Genomic DNA, 18,354 nt, shown 5'->3' with positions numbered 1-18,354 from the left:
TCTTCAGAAAGGTTGGATGAGTTCACAGCTCCACCAACAATGTAAGTGTTCCAGATTTCCCACAACCCTTCCAACAGTGATCATGTATAAGTGATTCTTAGTTGTAATCTTAGCTCCTTCGCCATCTGCAATAGCATTCCAAGCCCTCTACTCCTTTTACATGGAAACTGCTAAATCATGTATGGTCCTGACTGTGGGTCCATGATATTTGATTTGTTTCTTTCTGGTTGTTTGCAATATTTTCCCCTTGACCTGGGAACTCTGAAATTTGGCTATAATATCCTTGAGAGATTTCATTTTGGGATTTCTTTAAGAAGATGGGTGGATTCTTTCAATTTCTATTTTACCTTTTGGATACCCAGGGCAGATTTATTTATTCATTCATTCATTCATTCATTCATTCGTTTATTTAGAATTTTCAAGGCAATGGGGTTAAGTGGCTTGCCCAAGGCCACACGACTAGGTAATTATTAAGGGTCTGAGGTTGGATTTGAACCCAGGTACTCCTGACTCCAAGGCCAGTGCTCAGATTTATTTTTTGAAACATGATGTCAAAGCTCTAATTTTTTTTTTTTGGTTTTCAGTTAGTCTAATAATTCTTAAATTATCCCTCTTCAGTCTGTTTTCTAGGACAGTTGTTTTTCTGTTGAAATAGTTCATATTTTCATCTTTTTAGTTGTTCTTTTGACTTTGTTTTATTATTTCTTGCTATCTTATGGAATCTTTAGCTTCCACTTGCCGAATTCTAATTTTTTTATTTTCTTCAGTGAACTTTTGTACCTTTACATTTGACCTATTTTGTTTTTTTTTAATTTATTTAAGTCAGTGGGGTTAAATGACTTGCCCGAGATCACACAGCTAGGTAATTTTTAAGTGCCTGAGGTGAGATTTGAACTTAGGTCCTCCTGAGTCCAGGGCTGGTGCACTATCCACTATACCACCTAGCTGCCCCTTTGTTCTGCTTTTTAAGGAGTTCTTTTCATCAACAAGTTTTTTTTGACCATTTGACCAATGCTGGTTTTTTATTAGGTTTTTTTTTTTTGCAAGGCAAATGGGGTTAAGTGGCTTGCCCAAGGCCACACAGCTAGGTAATTATTAAGTGTGTGTGAGACTGGATTTGAACCCAGGTACTCCTGACTCCAAGGCTGGTGCTTTATCCACTACGCCACCTAGCTGCCCCCCCAATGCTGTTTTTAAAGATGTTATTTTCATCAGTATTTGTCTCTTTTATTCATTTCTCTTTTCATAATTTTTTTTTGCATCATACATTTATTTTCCCAATTTTTCCTCTACCACTCTCATCTGTTCTTGAAGGCTTCCAAGAATTCTTTTGGATTTGGGTCCAGTTAGCATTTTTTTTAAGACTTTGCTTCTAACTGTTTTTACATTGTTGTCTTCTGAGTTTATGTCCTGATCTTTCCTATCACTATTGTAGACTTTTATGGTACTTCTTTTTTGTTGCTGTTTGGTTGTTTTCCCATCTATTTCTTTCTTTCTTTCTTTTTTTTGTTTATAAATATTTTATTTGTTTTCCAGTTATATACAATAGTAGTTTCTACCAATCTTTTTCTGGTGAGGTTTTGAATTTTATAATTTTCCCCCTTCCTCCCTTCCCTCCCCCTCCCCCAAATAGAAGGCAGGCTGATAGTCTTTACATTTGTTTCCATGCTATGCATATATCAAATTTGAATGTTTTGAGAGAGAAAAACATATCCTTAAGGAATAAAGAAAACATTAGAGATAGAAAAATTATGTAATACATAAGATGACTTTTTAAAAATTGAAGATAATAATCTTTGGTCTTTATTTAAACTCCCAATTTTTTCTCTGGACAGTATTCTCCATCACAGATCCCCTAAAATTGTCCCTGATTTTTGCAATGCTGAAATGAACAAGTCCTTCATCATAGCTGATCATCACCCCATATTGTTGTTAGGATATATTGCTCATCTCACTCAACATCAATTCATGCAATTTTTTTTCCAGGCTCCTTTGAAATCCCATCCCTCATGATTTCTAATAGAACAGTAGTGTTCCATCACATAATTTGTTCAGCTGATGGACATCCCCTTGATGTCCAGTTCTTTGCTGCTACAAACTGAGCTGCTTTGAATATTTTTGTACATGTGAGGTTTTTACCCTTTTTCATAATCTCTTCAGGATACAGACCCAGTAATGGTATTGTTGGATCTAAGGGTATGCAATTTTTATTGCCCTTTGGGCACAATTCCAAATTGCTCTCTAGAAAAGTTGGATCAGTTCACAGCTCTACCAACAATGCATTAGCGGCCCAGATTTCCCACATCGCCAGTATTGATCATTATTCTTTCTGGTCATTTTGATCAGTCTGAGAGGTGTGAGGTAGTACTGCAGAGATACTTTGATTTGCATTTCTCTAATCAGTTATGATTTAGAACAACTTTTCATATGACTATAGATAGCTTTGATTTCCTCATCTGAAAATTGCCTTTGCATATCCTTTGCCCATTTGTCAATTGGGGAATGGCTTTTTTTTTTATTTTTATTTTTTTATAAATTTAACTCAAGGGGTGGCTAGGTGGCGCAGTGAATAGAGCATTGGCCTTGGAGTCAGGAGTACCTGGGCTCAAATGCGACCTCAGACACTTAATAATTACCTAGCTGTGTGGCCTTGGGCAAGCCACTTAACCCCATTGCCTTGAAAAATCTAAAAAAAAAAAATTTAACTCAGTTCTTTATATATTTTAGAAATGAGTTCTTTGTCAGAAACACTGGTGGTAAAAATTGTTTCCCAATTTACTACATTTCTTTTGATCTTGGTTAGAGTGGTTTTGTTTGTGCCAAAGCTTTTTAACTTAATGTAATCAAAATTATCTAGTTTGTTTTTTATAATGCTCTCTATCTCTTCCTTGGTCACCAATCTATTTCTTGACTTTGAACTTTATGTGAAATTTACACTTTCCTCACCTGGGGATAGGGAGGCACTCTGCCAAGCTTCAGGATTTTTTGTACTATTTAAAAAGGCAGTTCCAGGGGTCTGCAAATTTTCAGTGCTTCCAAGGTAGATGATCTAAGAATAGGTGTGGTCACTACCCTTCTGGTTTGTGCTCTGGTCTTTACTCAGGAAGGAATCTGTCTTTCTTGAGGTGCAAGTATTTAGAATTGCTTATGGGCAGTAGAATTGCCAATCAATGCCAACTATGCCCAGTGCCAGAAAAGGGGCCCCTGAAATTTTTTTTCTGACCAGCTTTTTGATATTTTTTCTTGCCTCCCCCCCTTCTCTGTACTGAGAGCTCCTGAAAATGTTGCTATTGTTACTGCCACTGTCAGAATATAATTTTGAATCTGGTTATTTAATCTATGTAAGCCATCACTATAAGAGGTGATGCTGCAGCCAGATAATTTCCCAGGAATCAAGGTTCAATGAATTCTGAAGGTGCCCAGCTTTAGCACATTTTGTCATTCACATATGGTTTGTCTTCTGTCACTGCTGTTAGCTAAATTCTCTGGCATCTTGAAAAATAGAATAAGCATTTTAAAGTTTCAGAACACTTTTAAAAGGTTCATGTAGCTACTAAAAGATAGGGCCCATTTCAGTTCAACAAACCTTTCCTCATTGCCTGCTGGGTACAGAGCAGGTGCTAAGTGAGTTTCTATTTAGTTTATGATTCTGTCTCTACTCTTAGGCAACTTAAAGTCTAGTGGGAAGAATTGAAGCTATACTAACTTGGGTGGGATAGACCTCAGATGAGAATTCTCATTGTTTTTTTCCTCTTGTTCTCCTAGAATCCTGATGGCTCCTTGTCTCAAGCAGCAATGATGCAGAGTGCTTTGGCCAAGGAAAGGAGAGAACTCAAACAGGCTCAGCGTGAAGCAGAGATGGATTCCATTCCTATGGGACTCAACAAACACTGGGTGGATCCTCTGCCTGATGGTATGATACTGGGCGGGGAGGGAGTACTTTTAAGGGTTCCTTTGTTGAAGCTCCCAAGGTTAGGAGAGAGCTACAAATGACCCAGGTTGAAAATTAATGCCACTTAATTTTTTTATGGGCCTTAATTTCATTGTTAGATTTGTTAATTTAAAATATAATAATTCTTTTTAAATGATAAAAGTGAAGCTAAGCCTTTATTGATGGGAGTGGTGTTCTGAAAGATGTTTATTTGCTTGGGAAAATGTCCTATAAGCAAGGTATCTACTTTATTTTTGTTACTGGAATTGAACATTTTCTTTTTCTTTTTTTTTTTTAAGTTTTTGCAAGGTAAATGGGGTTAAGTGGCTTGCCCAAGACCACACAGCTAGGTAATTATTAAGTGTCTGAGGCCAGATTTGAACTCAGGTACTCCTGACTCCAGGACCGGTGTTCTATCCACTGCGCCATCTAGCCGCCCCTTTTGATTTTTTTAATACCACTATCATTTCCCAAATGCATTTGATTCAGTAAACACCTTTAAGATTTTCTTCCAGAAAGGTATCTCCTCTTCATATTCAAAATCATTCTAAATTCCTTACATGACATAATAATTAAAATACCCAGTCCTGTGTTCAGTGACTGAGTCAACATAAATATATATCATAAACATCAGGTGGAGCATCAAAGGAAGAGATACATGCTCATCAAAGGTATATGCCATTGTGTTAGAGGAGTCCAGGTGAAGACAGATTCCCTCAGGAATGTGAGGTGTCTTCAAGGGGTTTCAATTTCTATTCAGCATTGTGCTTGATTGCATCCAGTTCTGGAGCACTGCAGAGCCTTCCTGAAGAGAACTGTCACCTCAGGAGTTTTAACCTGATTCTACACTGGAAAGAACAAGTAGATGAAGAATATCTCTTGCTTGACCTTGTTCTAAAGATTATCCATCTGTTTGCACATGTGCACAATCTGCACACACATACATGTCCATCTGGGCTAGGAGAGAACTCTGAAATGACTTCAGGAAATGGCATAGTGTCTTTAATGATCCCAGACTTCTGGAAAGGCCCATCTTTTTTATTACTGCTATTCTATGTTCACTGTACTAGAATTACAAGACAGAAAAAATACCAGTTTTCTAGAGAATTGAAAATGAATATCACATGGAATTTAATGGAGAGAGGTGCAAGGTAGGTATGAGTAGGCTTCAACATTTAACCAGTGAAGGAAGAACAACAGAATTAGAAGATGTCATCAGTGAAATATATGATAGGAAAATATAGGTTGGTCAGTGGCAGACATGAGGAATGACAGATGGCTTGTGTGAGCTTGCCATGTCCTGATGTCAGGATAAAACAAGACAGACCTCCAGTGTATTAGGTAGACTTTCTAAGGTGCATTTGTGGGATATCTTGAATAAGAGTCATACAGGATGATTAAGCATGAATAGGTTGTGATGTACATCTCAACCTATTCACATGCTTACTCAAATCTGGCCTCAGACACTTCTTAGCTGTGTGACCCTGGACAAGTCACTTTACCCTCTTTGTTTCAGTTTCCTCATCTAAAATGAACTGGTGATGGAAGACCCTAAATGGGGTCAAAGTTGAACACAATCGAAAAATAACTATAACAAAAATGCATCATTAGAGAGCATGTCCACATTGAAGAGACCACAGATATATTTGTGTTTGAAAAACACTTAATCATATCTGATCCCTTATAGAACTCTTTGTAACAAAATGATACACTTAACAAGACAAATTGATATAGTAGCATATGTAATACTCCTTTTGTGCTTAAAAGTAGGATAAAGGGTATTTCTGCATTTATTTTCTAGAACCAACATTAACCCATTTTATGAATAATCTAAACTCTGTGACCTGTTAGTGTTATTGCCATTTATATTATTAGTGCCATTGTCAACATTGTTTTCCTGGTTCTAGGAAGCCAAGTTTTTTTTTTTTTTTTTTGGAAGTCAAGTTTTAAGAAATCTAACTGAATAAATATATTTGCAGGGATTTCAGTTTAATTGAGGCAGCAGCCTGTGTGTTGCTCTTTACCTGTCATGTTAGTCCTGTATCTTGAGTTGCAGACAGTATAGAGAGGTGTGTTTGAGGACTTTCTAAATGATTTGTTTTTCTCTAGTGGATGGGAGGCAGATTGCTGCCAACATGCGGGGCATTGGGATGATGCCTAATGATATCCCAGAATGGAAGAAGCATGCTTTTGGGGGCAACAAAGCATCTTATGGTAAAAAGACACAGTTGTCAATCATCGAGCAAAGGGAAAGTCTCCCCATCTTTAAACTTAAAGAGCAACTTGTTCAGGTGAGAAATTATTTTATGACCAAGTGGAGAGGAGGCCATTTGAGGGTGAGATTCTGGAAGAGAGCATGTGGGAATCTGAAGATGATTTTCAAAACACAGGGGGGAGACATGTTTAAAGAACTGTGATTTAAGTTTAAAATCTATATCTCATTACAAAACCTGTTCTTTATTAAAAATGAAAACAGTTGAACCTGGAAGCCAGATCAGTTGTCAGGACATTGTGCTTTAAGTAACTGGACCATGTGAAATTAGCCCTGAACCTTAAACTAGAATGATAAGATAACCACTGAGTCAAACATGGTGAAGAATTTGTTTTTCTCTCAGATGGGCATGTTTGTAGAGTTCATTCACAATTTCTTTTTTATTCTTCATGCATCTTAGGCTGTTCATGACAATCAGATCCTGATTGTTATTGGAGAGACAGGTTCTGGGAAGACAACGCAGATCACACAGTACCTTGCTGAGGCAGGTTATACCTCTAGGGGAAAAATTGGATGTACACAACCTAGAAGAGTTGCAGCGATGTCAGTGGCCAAAAGAGTGTCTGAGGAGTTTGGTTGTTGCTTGGGACAAGAGGTAAGAGACAAAGAAAACTACTACTGAGGAACTTAGTGAAAAGCTGGGAGATTCGAATTTTACTGTTTTCTTTACTAGCAGATAAAATAATGAATATGGCTATGCAGGACAACCAGTTGAACTGGATATCCTTTTGTAGCCAGATTGAAGATTTCAGTGAGAAGGAAATTTGAGTTTAAGTAGGGGGTTTTGTTTCTTGCCCTTTCCAGGTGGGTTACACTATTCGTTTTGAAGATTGTACCAGTCCGGAAACAGTCATCAAGTACATGACAGATGGGATGTTGCTTAGGGAATGTTTGATTGACCCCGACCTTACTCAGTATGCAATCATCATGTTGGATGAAGCTCATGAGAGAACAATTCACACAGATGTTCTTTTTGGATTGTTGAAAAAGGTACCTAGATAGTTCCTGGTGGTGCTATTTTTCCAGCAGAACAGCAAAAAGATTGGTGGAAGTTGTGGGGAAGATAATCAGTCTCACAATAAGTTGTGAAAGCCATCCTTTTTTGGTTGTATGTATTAATATGACCATAGTACCCCCCCTTTTTTTTTTAAATAGACAGTGCAGAAACGGCAAGACATGAAGCTGATTGTTACCTCTGCCACATTAGATGCTGTGAAATTTTCCCAATATTTCTACGAAGCTCCCATTTTCACCATTCCAGGCCGAACATATCCTGTGGAAATTCTCTACACTAAAGAACCTGAGACAGATTACTTGGATGCTAGCTTGATCACAGTCATGCAAATCCATTTAACTGAACCACCAGGTAAGAGGATAGGACTGTTTTATTCTTAGGCTAACATACCTGGCTTTGAATATGTCTCTTCCCCAGTACTATAACTCTGATTTCTTGAAGGGCAAGACTTTCATGAAAAATGTAATTGTGAGCTACTAGTTGACTTGGTTTTGTTTCTTCCCTGCCTAAATACCATTATTCATTCTATGCAGGTGACATCTTGGTGTTTCTGACTGGTCAGGAAGAGATTGATACTGCCTGTGAAATCTTATATGAACGCATGAAGTCTCTTGGACCTGATGTGCCTGAGTTAATTATCCTCCCTGTGTATTCTGCTCTACCAAGTGAGATGCAAACTCGGATCTTTGACCCAGCTCCTCCTGGTAGCAGGAAGGTAATGCCTAATAATAGATTCATAGTTCTTATGTTGCTGATGTTTTCTGAGTAGTCATATTGAGTTATTTAAAGTTTATATCAACTTTGTAATTTCTTTCTCTTAGTCTACCTAGGACCATCTGACTGCTCCTCAGTCTTCTTTACTAGATCTTTATTTATTTATGCCTGCTGACTATGGTTATTCCCCAAGACTCTGCCCTAGGCCCCTTTCTCTTTCTGTTCTTCTGTATCATTTAATCAGTTTCCATGGGTTCAGTGATTATGGATCTATGCAGATTTTCCATAGTTTTAGTGTCTTTTGACCTACAGACCTACATCATGAACTATCTGTAGCAGATTTTAAACTAATGGTCCTATAGCATGACCAAAGTAGAACTCACTATCTTCCACCCCCCCAAATTACCTTCTTCCAAAACTTTCCTGTAATTGTTGAGGGCACTGCCATCTGCACAGTCACATCCTTCTTTACAACCTTGGTGTCATACTTGACTTCTCACTCTGTCTCTCACCTCATATATCCAATCTTTGGTTGTCAAATCTTAACATTCCCTTTTTTCCATTACACAGCTACCACCTAATTTGGGATTTCATCACTTCTCACCCCATCTATTGCAGTAGTAATCTTTTTCAAAGTAGATATTTATTTATTTGTTTGTTTGTTTATTGATTTATTTAAGTTTTTGCAAGGCAAATGGGGTTAAGTGGCTTGCCCTAGACCACACAGCTAGGTAATTATTAAGTGTCTGAGACCAGATTTGAACCCAGGTACTCCTGATTCCAGGGCTGGTGCTTTATCCACTGTGCCACCTAGCCGCCCTTAAAGTAGATGTTTATTGATAAGTTTTTGTCTACATCATTTCTCTTTCCCATTATATGCTATATCCCATATCTTTTGTCCTCTACTGATGTTTTTTTTTTTTTTTGTAAGGCAAATGGGGTTAAGTGGCTTGCCCAAGGCCACACAGCTAGGTAATTATTAAGTGTCTGAGACCCGAATTTGAACCCAGGTACTCCTGACTCCAAGGCCAGTGCTTTATCCACTACGCCACCTAGCCGCCCCCTACTGATGTCTTTTAATAGTTTTTCTTTGGAGCCAAGCTTACTGGTTACAGTTTTGCAATATTCCCTTTCCATTATTGTGGTCATTGTGTATATTGTTTTCTTGGTTCTGCTTACTTTATTTGACATCAGTTTATAGAGGTCTTTCTGTGCTTTTCTATATTCTTCATGTTCATCTTTTTTAATAGCATAGTAATAATCCATTATATTCATATATCTTTTGTTTAAGATATTCCCAAGTCATTAGGCATCTGCTCTGTTCCCTTGTCTTTTGTAATAGTCTTTTTTTAATTTAATTTTCTCTAATCAGCAAAAGTCTGACCTTACCCACCCTACCCCTAATGGGGAAAAAAAAGAAAAATAAAACTCCTGTTAAAAGCATATATTGTTTTATTTTTTATTTTTTATTTTGTTTTTGTTTTTGCAAGGCAATGGGGTTAAGTGGCTTGCCCAAGACCACACAGCTAGGTAATTATTAAGTGTCTGAGGTTGGATTTGAACTCAGGTACTCCCGACTCCAGGGCCGGTGCTCTATCTATTGCGCCACCTAGCTGCACCCCAAAAACATATTGTTAAATAAAGCAAAATGTTCATATTGGATATGTCTTAAATACATAAATATGTGTGTGTACATGTATTTATATGTGTTTGTATGTATGTGTGTGTAGAGAAAGGTGTGCTTAAGAATGCAGAATTGTGTCTGTATATGTGTGTGTGTGTGTGTGTGTGTGTGAGAGAGAGAGAGAGAGAATCTACCCTTTCTCGAATTTCCCTTTCTCCCTTCTATCTCTTATTTCCCTGTGGAGTGAAATATTATTTCCATGCCCAACTCTTGTCTAAGTTTGTGTATGTGTTCATCCCCTTTTTTGATCAGTTCAGAAAAGAATGATTTTAAAATTTCACCTATTAAAGTTTCACCTATTTCTTCCTTTTCCTTCTTGTTATAAACTTCTTGTCAGTCTCAATCTTGAAATAATTTTTCATTACCTTCCTTTCTTTCCCCCAAGTATTGTAATCCTCTTCCCCTCTGTCTCCATTCTTTTTAAAGTTTGTCAGTTTTATCATCTGACCTATTTAGGCTCTCTCTCTGACCTCTGATGATAATGGACAGTTTTCATCTGGGGGCATTGAGAAAGTGACTGATGAATTCTTTGCCACTTTGCCTTCTGGTTCGTAGAGGGTCATTTTCTTTCTTGAAATAGGATGTCTAGGCTCTTTTTTTTGGTATTCGGGTCGTCTAATGTTTTTTAAATTTTTTTCTTGGTCTCTTTTCCAGGTCAGTTGTTTTTCCAGGTCAGATACTTTCCCCCCCTAAATTTTCAGTCAATTCATTTTAATATTCCTTGTTGATAAATGGAATAATTTGCTTCTATTGGGATTCATTCTACTTTTCAAGGAGTATGTTGCTTGGGCAAAGTTTGGTACCTCTGTGGGAAGCTGTTTATCCCCTTCCCAATCTTTTTTCAATTTTCTTATTTCTTTTCCAGTTTTCTACTTTAGCGCTCTCAATTTCATTTATAAACTGTTCCTTCATCTTTTTCAGGAATTAAGGTTGGATTTGTGCCTGTTTTCCTTCGAAACTTAGCTTATGAAGGTTTTGAGGTCATTCTGTGCTTTTGAATTTGTATATTGAATATCCCTGTCACCAGCTTTTCATAGTGGAGTCATTTTTGGTTTTGCTCATTTTTTCAGCCTATTTCCTGACTTGAAACTTGATGTTAGGGCCAGACTACACACTTCTGGAAGGAAGGTGTGCTCTGGTCCTGCTGGTTGATTTCTTGAGCTGTTGTTCCAGGATTACAGAGGATGGGGTCTTCAAGCTCCCTAAGGCCTGGTTCTGCTCCTTTGCCAAACCTCAGATCCTCTGGATCTCTGACTGGTGACAGAGCTGCCAATTGGCAACAGTCATTGCAGCAAGGCTCCTACATTCAGACCGAGTCTGGCATCTTCTCTTGCTCTGGTGCTCAGCTTCTCCCCACGTAGAGTTCTCAGAATGGTTAGCTTCTGGACAGACCCAGTCCCCATTGTCCACAGACCTTTATGTCTTCCTTGTTATCAGGAGTCTGGAGAATGTTCTAAATGGAGGAGTTGAGGTTACATTAGGTAGTTCCTTAATAAATGTTTATTGTCTTCACTTGAACTTTCCTCACTCCAATCCATTCAGAATAGAGCTATCAGTGATTTTTCTGAAATATGACCGCCTCTGCTCCCTTGCCCAATGAACTCCTGTGACTTCCTGTTACCTTCAGATTTAAAATAAGTTTCATTTGACATTTAAAGCTTTTTACCACCTGGCCCCTTCCTACCTTTCCAGGTTTCACTGCAACATGCTTTTTCATTGAATCTGCTTTCTTTTCTCTGACTCATAGAATCCCTGACTTCCTTCAAGACAAACTCCCACCAGGAAAACTTTCCTGAATCCTTTAGTCTCTAGTGTCTGACCCAACATGTCAGCTTACGTACCATTTCTCCTCTATCTCCTCTTACTTTTGTTCAGTCATTTTTCAGTTGTGTCTGATTCTTGATGATCCCATTTGGAGTTTTCTTGACAAAAATACTGTAGTGGTTTGTCATTTCCTTCTCCAGCTCATTACAGATGAGGAAACTGAGGCAAATAAGATTAAGTGATTTTTCCAGAGTCACACAGTAAAGCTTTTGAGGCTGGATTTGAACTCAGGAAGAGAAGTCATCCTGACTCCAGACCTGGTGCTCTTTGCACAAAGGTGCCACCTAACTGCCCCATCTATATCTTGTATGTATTGATTTATTTGTATATGGTTTCCCACATTTGAATGGGCCCTTCTGGAGGGCTGGCGCATTGTTTTTGCCTTTCACACAGTTTGTGATCTATAGTAAGCCCTTAAAAAATGTTTGATTGATTGATGGCAGCTGCCTTTTTTAAGCATTAAGTTTCTGTGACTAAGCTATAGGTAGGCAGTCTTTTGGGGCCACTGTGATGCTGGCATATGCTGTAAGCTATGCTGTAACCTCCTAGCAGTGGCTTTTCCCAAGGCATCATCTTTTATTAGCTAGGCTTCTGGGTAGAAGAATTGTGGCAGTGCCAAGGCGAGACTAATAACCTTTTAGATCATGTATATTGCTGTACCCAGCTGATGAAATTTCTCAACCTCCTTTTATGGTTGGAAAATTTTCTCCCATGTTCCACATATTTGAAAAGCCCATTTTGTAGTTTAGATGTCCCTGAGGGCAAGAGAAAATTCTCCTTTTGCATTGGCTAATGCTATACCAGAAAATCTTTGCTTTCCCAAGGCACTGGAAAATTAAAATTTTAGTAATTGGCATTGAGTCTTGACAGTGAGCTAGATAGCAATTTTATCCAAGTAAAATTTTTGATCTTTGATCATTTTTTCCCTTTTCCTCCTCCTCCTCCTTGTCCTTTATCCCTCCTGCTTAGGGATGATTTTTCCTTCTCACAGAATTAGTGATTTGGATAGGACTTCCTCCTCCTCCTCCCCTCTCCTCTGCCATTAGGCAAGAACACCCAGTCCTTCCCAGATAGAATTGTCCTCTTTATTCTTTGAATGAGCCTCCAGAGGGGATATTTCTGTATTTCCCTGGTGATGGGTCCCTGTCTTTCACACCCTTTAAAATACAAAGATTTGCAAATCTACATAACCATTTGAGCAGAAATACAGCTGTCACAATTAGTTGTTTCTCACAATTACAGGTTGTAATTGCTACCAACATTGCTGAGACATCTCTGACTATTGATGGGATCTACTACGTGGTGGACCCCGGATTTGTGAAGCAGAAAGTGTACAACTCCAAGACTGGGATTGACCAGCTGGTGGTGACTCCCATCTCTCAGGTACACAGACTTGACCCTTTTAGGAATGAGCTCAGCTCTCAGATGATACTCATCAGAGATTTTCTAAAATATTTGCTTGCATTTTTCTTAAAAGTTTTATGTGTTCTGTTTTTGGATTTTACAGTGGGTTTTTTTTTTTTTTTTTGCAAGGCAAATGGGGTTAAGTGGCTTGCCCAAGGCCACACAGCTAGGTAATTATTAAGTGTCTGAGACCGCATTTGAACCCAGGTACTCCTGACTCCAGGGCCTGTGCTTTATACACTGTGCCCCCTAGCCACCCCTTACAGTGTTTTTAAGGATAAGTTTATACTTTACTTTAAGTTAGATGAGGGTAGTGTTTTGGGGGTGTGCTTGTGAGTTTTAAATCTATAAAGTGGTAGTTTTCAATTTCTAAAATTGTAGATCCTTTTCAAAACTTCTAATTTGGACTCTTGCCATGCTCCAGTCTAACCTACCTAGGTAGAAGAGCACATTAAAAAATACATAGGTACAAATGATCAAGATATTTATAATTTATGGCAGATTTGTTTTCCCAGTAATTTTAATATTCTGTTAATCAAATCATAATAGCAAAGGATCATAATAGAGAAGCAAATTAATAAATTATCTGTTGCTGCTATCATTTCTTATTTTAGTGGGAAATTTGGAGTCTCTGTAGACTATTGAGGCCTCCCAAGAGTAGTTTAGAGAACCACCCTGGACCAGTCATTCTAAAATGATGCTGATTATGGTGTTTTTCTGGATCATATAGACTGAGTGTGAGCCGAAATCACTTAGCGTGTCTTGGTAACTCTTCTCTTTAGTCCAATAGTAGGGAACATTTTTATCTGCCAAGTGCAATTTGGATATTTATAACATCATTTGTGGGCCACACAAAAATATCAACTTAAAAATTAAGCAGCTCTCTTTGGTCAAACATTTAATTCATCCTTAAAAAGCTTCTCGATTTAATGAATTTTGAGTCCCACCTGTGGTTGCCTTGGTAGTGTCAGACCAAATGATAAGGCCTGTGGATTGGATGTTCCCTGTCCACCCCCCATCCCCCAACCCACTCCAGTCATACAAAAGCTGCCTCAGCCTGGTTCTTTCAGTACTTTCTGCTGCTTAGGCTTAGAGGCTGCTTTATCAGACTCTGGCTACTGGACCCATAGCCCTGCTAGAGGCATTCAAGTCAGGCTTCATATCTTCTTTGGTAGCTGCTTCATTTTGAATCATTCTTCAGCAACTGTTTGAATATCCTGCTATAAAGAGAATGAAAGATAGGATATTATGTGCTTAGAAATGATCTGAATGGAAGTGGAATAAACTAGGTCCCATTTATGATTTTACCAGTAACCTGTGTATAATGATTTTCTTCCACTTCAGTAGCTGTTTAATAGGTGTGCTATTTCTTCATGTTCACCTTTCTAGGCACAGGCAAAGCAGAGAGCAGGCAGAGCTGGAAGAACAGGGCCGGGAAAGTGTTATAGGCTCTACACAGAACGTGCCTACCGAGATGAAATGTTGACCACCAACGTGCCTGAGATCCAGCGGACTAATTTAGCGAGCACAGTGCTCTCTCTCAAGGTAGACATTACTGTTCCATTGCATGGGGTATTGTTATTCAGTAATTCAGTTGAGTCCAACTCTTTATGATTCTGTGGGGTTTCTTGGCAAAGAATCTGGAGAATCCTTCTCTGGGGGGGGGGGTTAAGGCAAACAGATGAGGAAACTGATGCATAATAAGATTAAGTGATTTTCCCAGAGTCACACAGTAAAGCTTTTGAGGCTGGATTTGAACTCAGGAAGAGAAGTCATCCTGACTCCAGACCTGATGTTCTTTGCACAAAGGTGCCACCTAACTGCCCCTATCTATATCTTGTATGTATTGATTTATTTTCACATGGTTTCCCACATTTGAATGGGCTCTTCTGGAGGGCTGGCACATTGTTTTTGCCTTTCACACAATTTGTGATCCATAGTAAGCCCTTAAAAAGTGTTTGATTGATTGATGGCAGCTGCTTTTTTTAAGCATTAAGTTTCTGTGACTAAGCTATAGGTAGTGACTTGCCCAGTGTCCAAGGCTAGATTTAAACTAAGATCTTCCTAACCCTAGGCCCACTGAGCCAGTCCAAGTATGGTTGTTAGCATAACCCAATTATAAAGCTTTCAGTAAATTAACGTCAGTTTTCTGAATCTCCCATTAATACTCAAATAACATCAAAACCACTTTTAAGTCAAATGCAAATAGCTCGGATAAGGGATTGTTCAGTAGTTTAACTGACATATCTCCATCTCCAGTCTTTTTCTTTCTTGGTATTACAATTGGTCATTTGACTTTTTAAGACTTCAGTTAATAGCATTAAAAAAAGTGACATTTGAAAAATGTCATTAGTATCAAACCAAGTCCCTTTTGATTCCAAATCTAAATTCTAATTCTAAACATACAATTTCTTGAAGAGTCTTATTTTTTGAGTCTTTTTTCCACTCTTGAAAAGTCAAAATACACACACACATACCCCACACACACACACACACACAAAGAGATTAAAACTAAACTGTAAGATCAGAATACAGACTGGTCCTTTGGGAGCTTGGTTTTCATTCTGAATAATTTCTCTTCCTCTCCTAGTCCTCAGTGGAGAGCTTCATTCTCTCTTGGCAGTGGCAGCTGTATGAGTAATTTCCCAGATGATGGCATTGTCCCCACGACAGTTGATGTTACTCTGGAGCCCTGTCACTTTATTGGTGCAGAGTGCTCCACAGTAATTTATTATTTATCCTCTGTGAGAGGGAGGAGGACAGAGTTTCAGGGGAAAAAATATCATCCTCTCTGCTGTTTTAGCAAAGAGGATGTGATGTTCAAAAAGACAGTGTTCATTCACTAAGACAAGTATAGTGAATATACATCTTAGGAACTTTAGGGAATGGAAAAGAAATAGAAAACATTGAATCTGTACTTGAGGTTCTAAAGACCAACTAGAGAAATGAAATAAGAGAGATTCTGTCTATTCTGGGGCACAAGCTTTGAATTATTTGAAATTATTTATTTTGCTCAAGTCTGTTTTTATCAGGGACAAAAATTGGGATTTCTGGAAGTCGGAGTCACATTTGTCTTCCCTTCTAAGTCCTGGGGGACCCATGACTTGCTCTCTTTTGACCTATTAATCATGAAGAATCCCAAGTATCTAAAAGAGAAATGTTTGAAAATCTGATTTGTCTCTGTAAATAGTCATTTGGGATGCCTGATAAATGGGGTTACAATGTTTCTCTTTCTTCTTATCCAGGCCATGGGCATCAATGACCTGCTTTCTTTTGACTTTATGGATGCCCCCCCAATGGAAACTCTGATTACAGCTATGGAACAGTTGTACACATTGGGAGCGCTGGATGATGAGGGCCTGCTCACCCGTCTGGGCCGTAGGGTAGGTCACAGATTCAGCCTCACAGTCCCATAGCCCCACTTCCTCAAGCCTCATTCCCCAAGGTTTTCTTTTCCCCTGACACTGATCACTTGGGGGGAGGGTCCCTGGGTGAGACTCATTCTCAGAGTACAATCCTGAGCCTGTATTTATCAATCATCTGGTCACCAGATACCAGTCAGGAATCTTATTTTATATTTAGAGTAAGTCTCTCCCTTTTCCTAGTCTGATACATTCTGGTCAGAGTTGATTCCCCCTACATGGGTTTTTTTTGATCCGAAGCTTAGTTTTAGCCAGGGGCTCCCTCTGTTAGTTTTTTTCTCTGCACTACAGACCTCTGGAGGATGTTCCCAGGGTGTGAGGAACCAGGCACAGTTTCTCTTTCTCCCTCTAGATGGCAGAGTTTCCTTTGGAGCCAATGTTGTGCAAAATGCTGATCATGTCTGTGCATCTGGGCTGCAGTGAGGAGATGCTCACCATTGTGTCCATGCTGTCGGTGCAGAATGTCTTCTATAGGCCCAAGGTGGGTCTCAGTGCTCCCCCTGGAGGCACTGAGCTGGCTTTTTGGGGGGAGGCCTGGGTATTGACTGTTGGTATGTGGATTGGTTGGAATGAATGAAAAAGAGAATAATTTTGTGCTCTATTGATTGGCAGGACAAACAAGCCCTTGCAGATCAGAAGAAAGCCAAATTCCACCAGACTGAAGGTGACCACCTCACTCTCCTGGCTGTGTACAATTCTTGGAAGAACAACAAATTCTCCAACCCCTGGTGTTATGAGAATTTCATACAGGCTCGTTCCTTGCGCCGAGCCCAGGATATTCGTAAACAGATGTTGGGCATCATGGATAGGTGAGCCTAAAATATGATCTTTTTACCCCCTCATCTTACCATGTAAGACCCAGAATCATTTATTTTAGAATTTTTTGGACTGACTTTTCCTTCTATCTTTTGTACATGGTTATTGCCTTTCTAGTCCTTACAGTACAGTTGTCAATGTTCTTCCATCAAAAAACAAAACAACTAACCTGTGACCACCAATAGACAAACCCATCTATTCCATTTTTTATACCTTTTCTTTTGTTACAAGTGAATGGGGTGATATTTTTTTGCTTTTAAAGATACCACAAAAGAGGACAGATTCTTTGTGATAAGAAAACATAATTTTATACTATTAAAATCAGTATCTTAAAAGTAAAATTTCTTATTTTGGGCAAGTGTCTGAGTGATTTAGGCTTTTACTTTGTCCAATCTGTAAAGCAGTGTTCCTCTTTGTTATTTAGTGGTGGAAGTTGGGATACCCTGTTGGAGAGGAGAGGAGAGAAGATATTGAGTGGGTGTGGGTGTGGTTGTGGGTGTGGTTAGAGGTATCAGTGTCTGACTAGCCTTTGACAACAGACTGGTCCTATATCTTTCTCTTATTTTCCTTTGTTCTGCTACCTAGGCATAAACTGGATGTGGTGTCCTGTGGCAAGGCTACAGTGCGTGTACAGAAAGCCATTTGCAGTGGTTTCTTCCGAAATGCTGCCAAGAAGGACCCACAAGAGGGCTATCGAACTTTGATTGACCAGCAGGTGGTCTACATTCATCCTTCCAGTGCTCTCTTCAACAGACAGCCAGAATGGTAGGCCAGCAATACATAATGTAGGGCACTCTAGATAGACATTTCTGTGTATGAAAGCATAAAGTCTAGTGGTCTCCAGCTCTATAGATTTGCTTCTTTCACCAGAGGTCTGAATTCCTCTTATTATTCACAAATAATCTTGTGAGACCCCCATACCTTCTGAAATAAATTTTTTTTTTTTTTGCAAAGCAGTGGGGTTAGGTGGCTTGCCCAAGGCCACACGGCTAGGTAATTATTAAGTGTCTGAGGCCGGATTTGAACTCAGGTACTCCTGACTCCAAGGCCAGTGCTCTATTCACTGTGCCACCTAGCCACCCCCAATAAATTTTCTTTTAAATTAAAAAAGTAAAAAAATGTTTTTGTGTTCTTTTCCAGCACTTCTTCTAGTCCTAATATTTCTAAGAGGATCAGAAACACAAGTTTAGCTTCTATAGTTCTCAATAAGGGAATTACATTTTCTTTGAACTCTTAACCTGACTGATTTCTCTATGACTCTGGATCTCTGGA

General features: G+C 38.9%; 1 protein-coding gene across 1 annotated transcript in view; it reads left to right on the top strand.

The window, feature by feature from the left end:
* The window catches only part of DHX8 (DEAH-box helicase 8), a 35,464-nt gene that overhangs the window by 14,460 nt on the left and 2,650 nt on the right, over window positions 1-18,354 (top strand). The window contains exons 11-22 of the mRNA XM_074223784.1: window positions 3,766-3,913; window positions 6,041-6,222; window positions 6,604-6,798; window positions 7,008-7,193; window positions 7,359-7,569; window positions 7,752-7,933; window positions 12,683-12,823; window positions 14,234-14,389; window positions 16,090-16,227; window positions 16,619-16,747; window positions 16,879-17,075; window positions 17,668-17,847. Coding sequence (XP_074079885.1) covers window positions 3,766-3,913; window positions 6,041-6,222; window positions 6,604-6,798; window positions 7,008-7,193; window positions 7,359-7,569; window positions 7,752-7,933; window positions 12,683-12,823; window positions 14,234-14,389; window positions 16,090-16,227; window positions 16,619-16,747; window positions 16,879-17,075; window positions 17,668-17,847 — 2,045 coding nt within the window. The remainder of the gene's footprint in view (window positions 1-3,765; window positions 3,914-6,040; window positions 6,223-6,603; window positions 6,799-7,007; window positions 7,194-7,358; window positions 7,570-7,751; window positions 7,934-12,682; window positions 12,824-14,233; window positions 14,390-16,089; window positions 16,228-16,618; window positions 16,748-16,878; window positions 17,076-17,667; window positions 17,848-18,354) is intronic.

This window comes from Macrotis lagotis, chromosome 2 (genome assembly GCF_037893015.1).
Source record: "Macrotis lagotis isolate mMagLag1 chromosome 2, bilby.v1.9.chrom.fasta, whole genome shotgun sequence".
NCBI lineage: Eukaryota > Metazoa > Chordata > Mammalia > Peramelemorphia > Peramelidae > Macrotis > Macrotis lagotis.
Note: the sequence above shows the minus strand (reverse complement) of the source record. Positions and strands in the feature narration are given on the sequence as shown.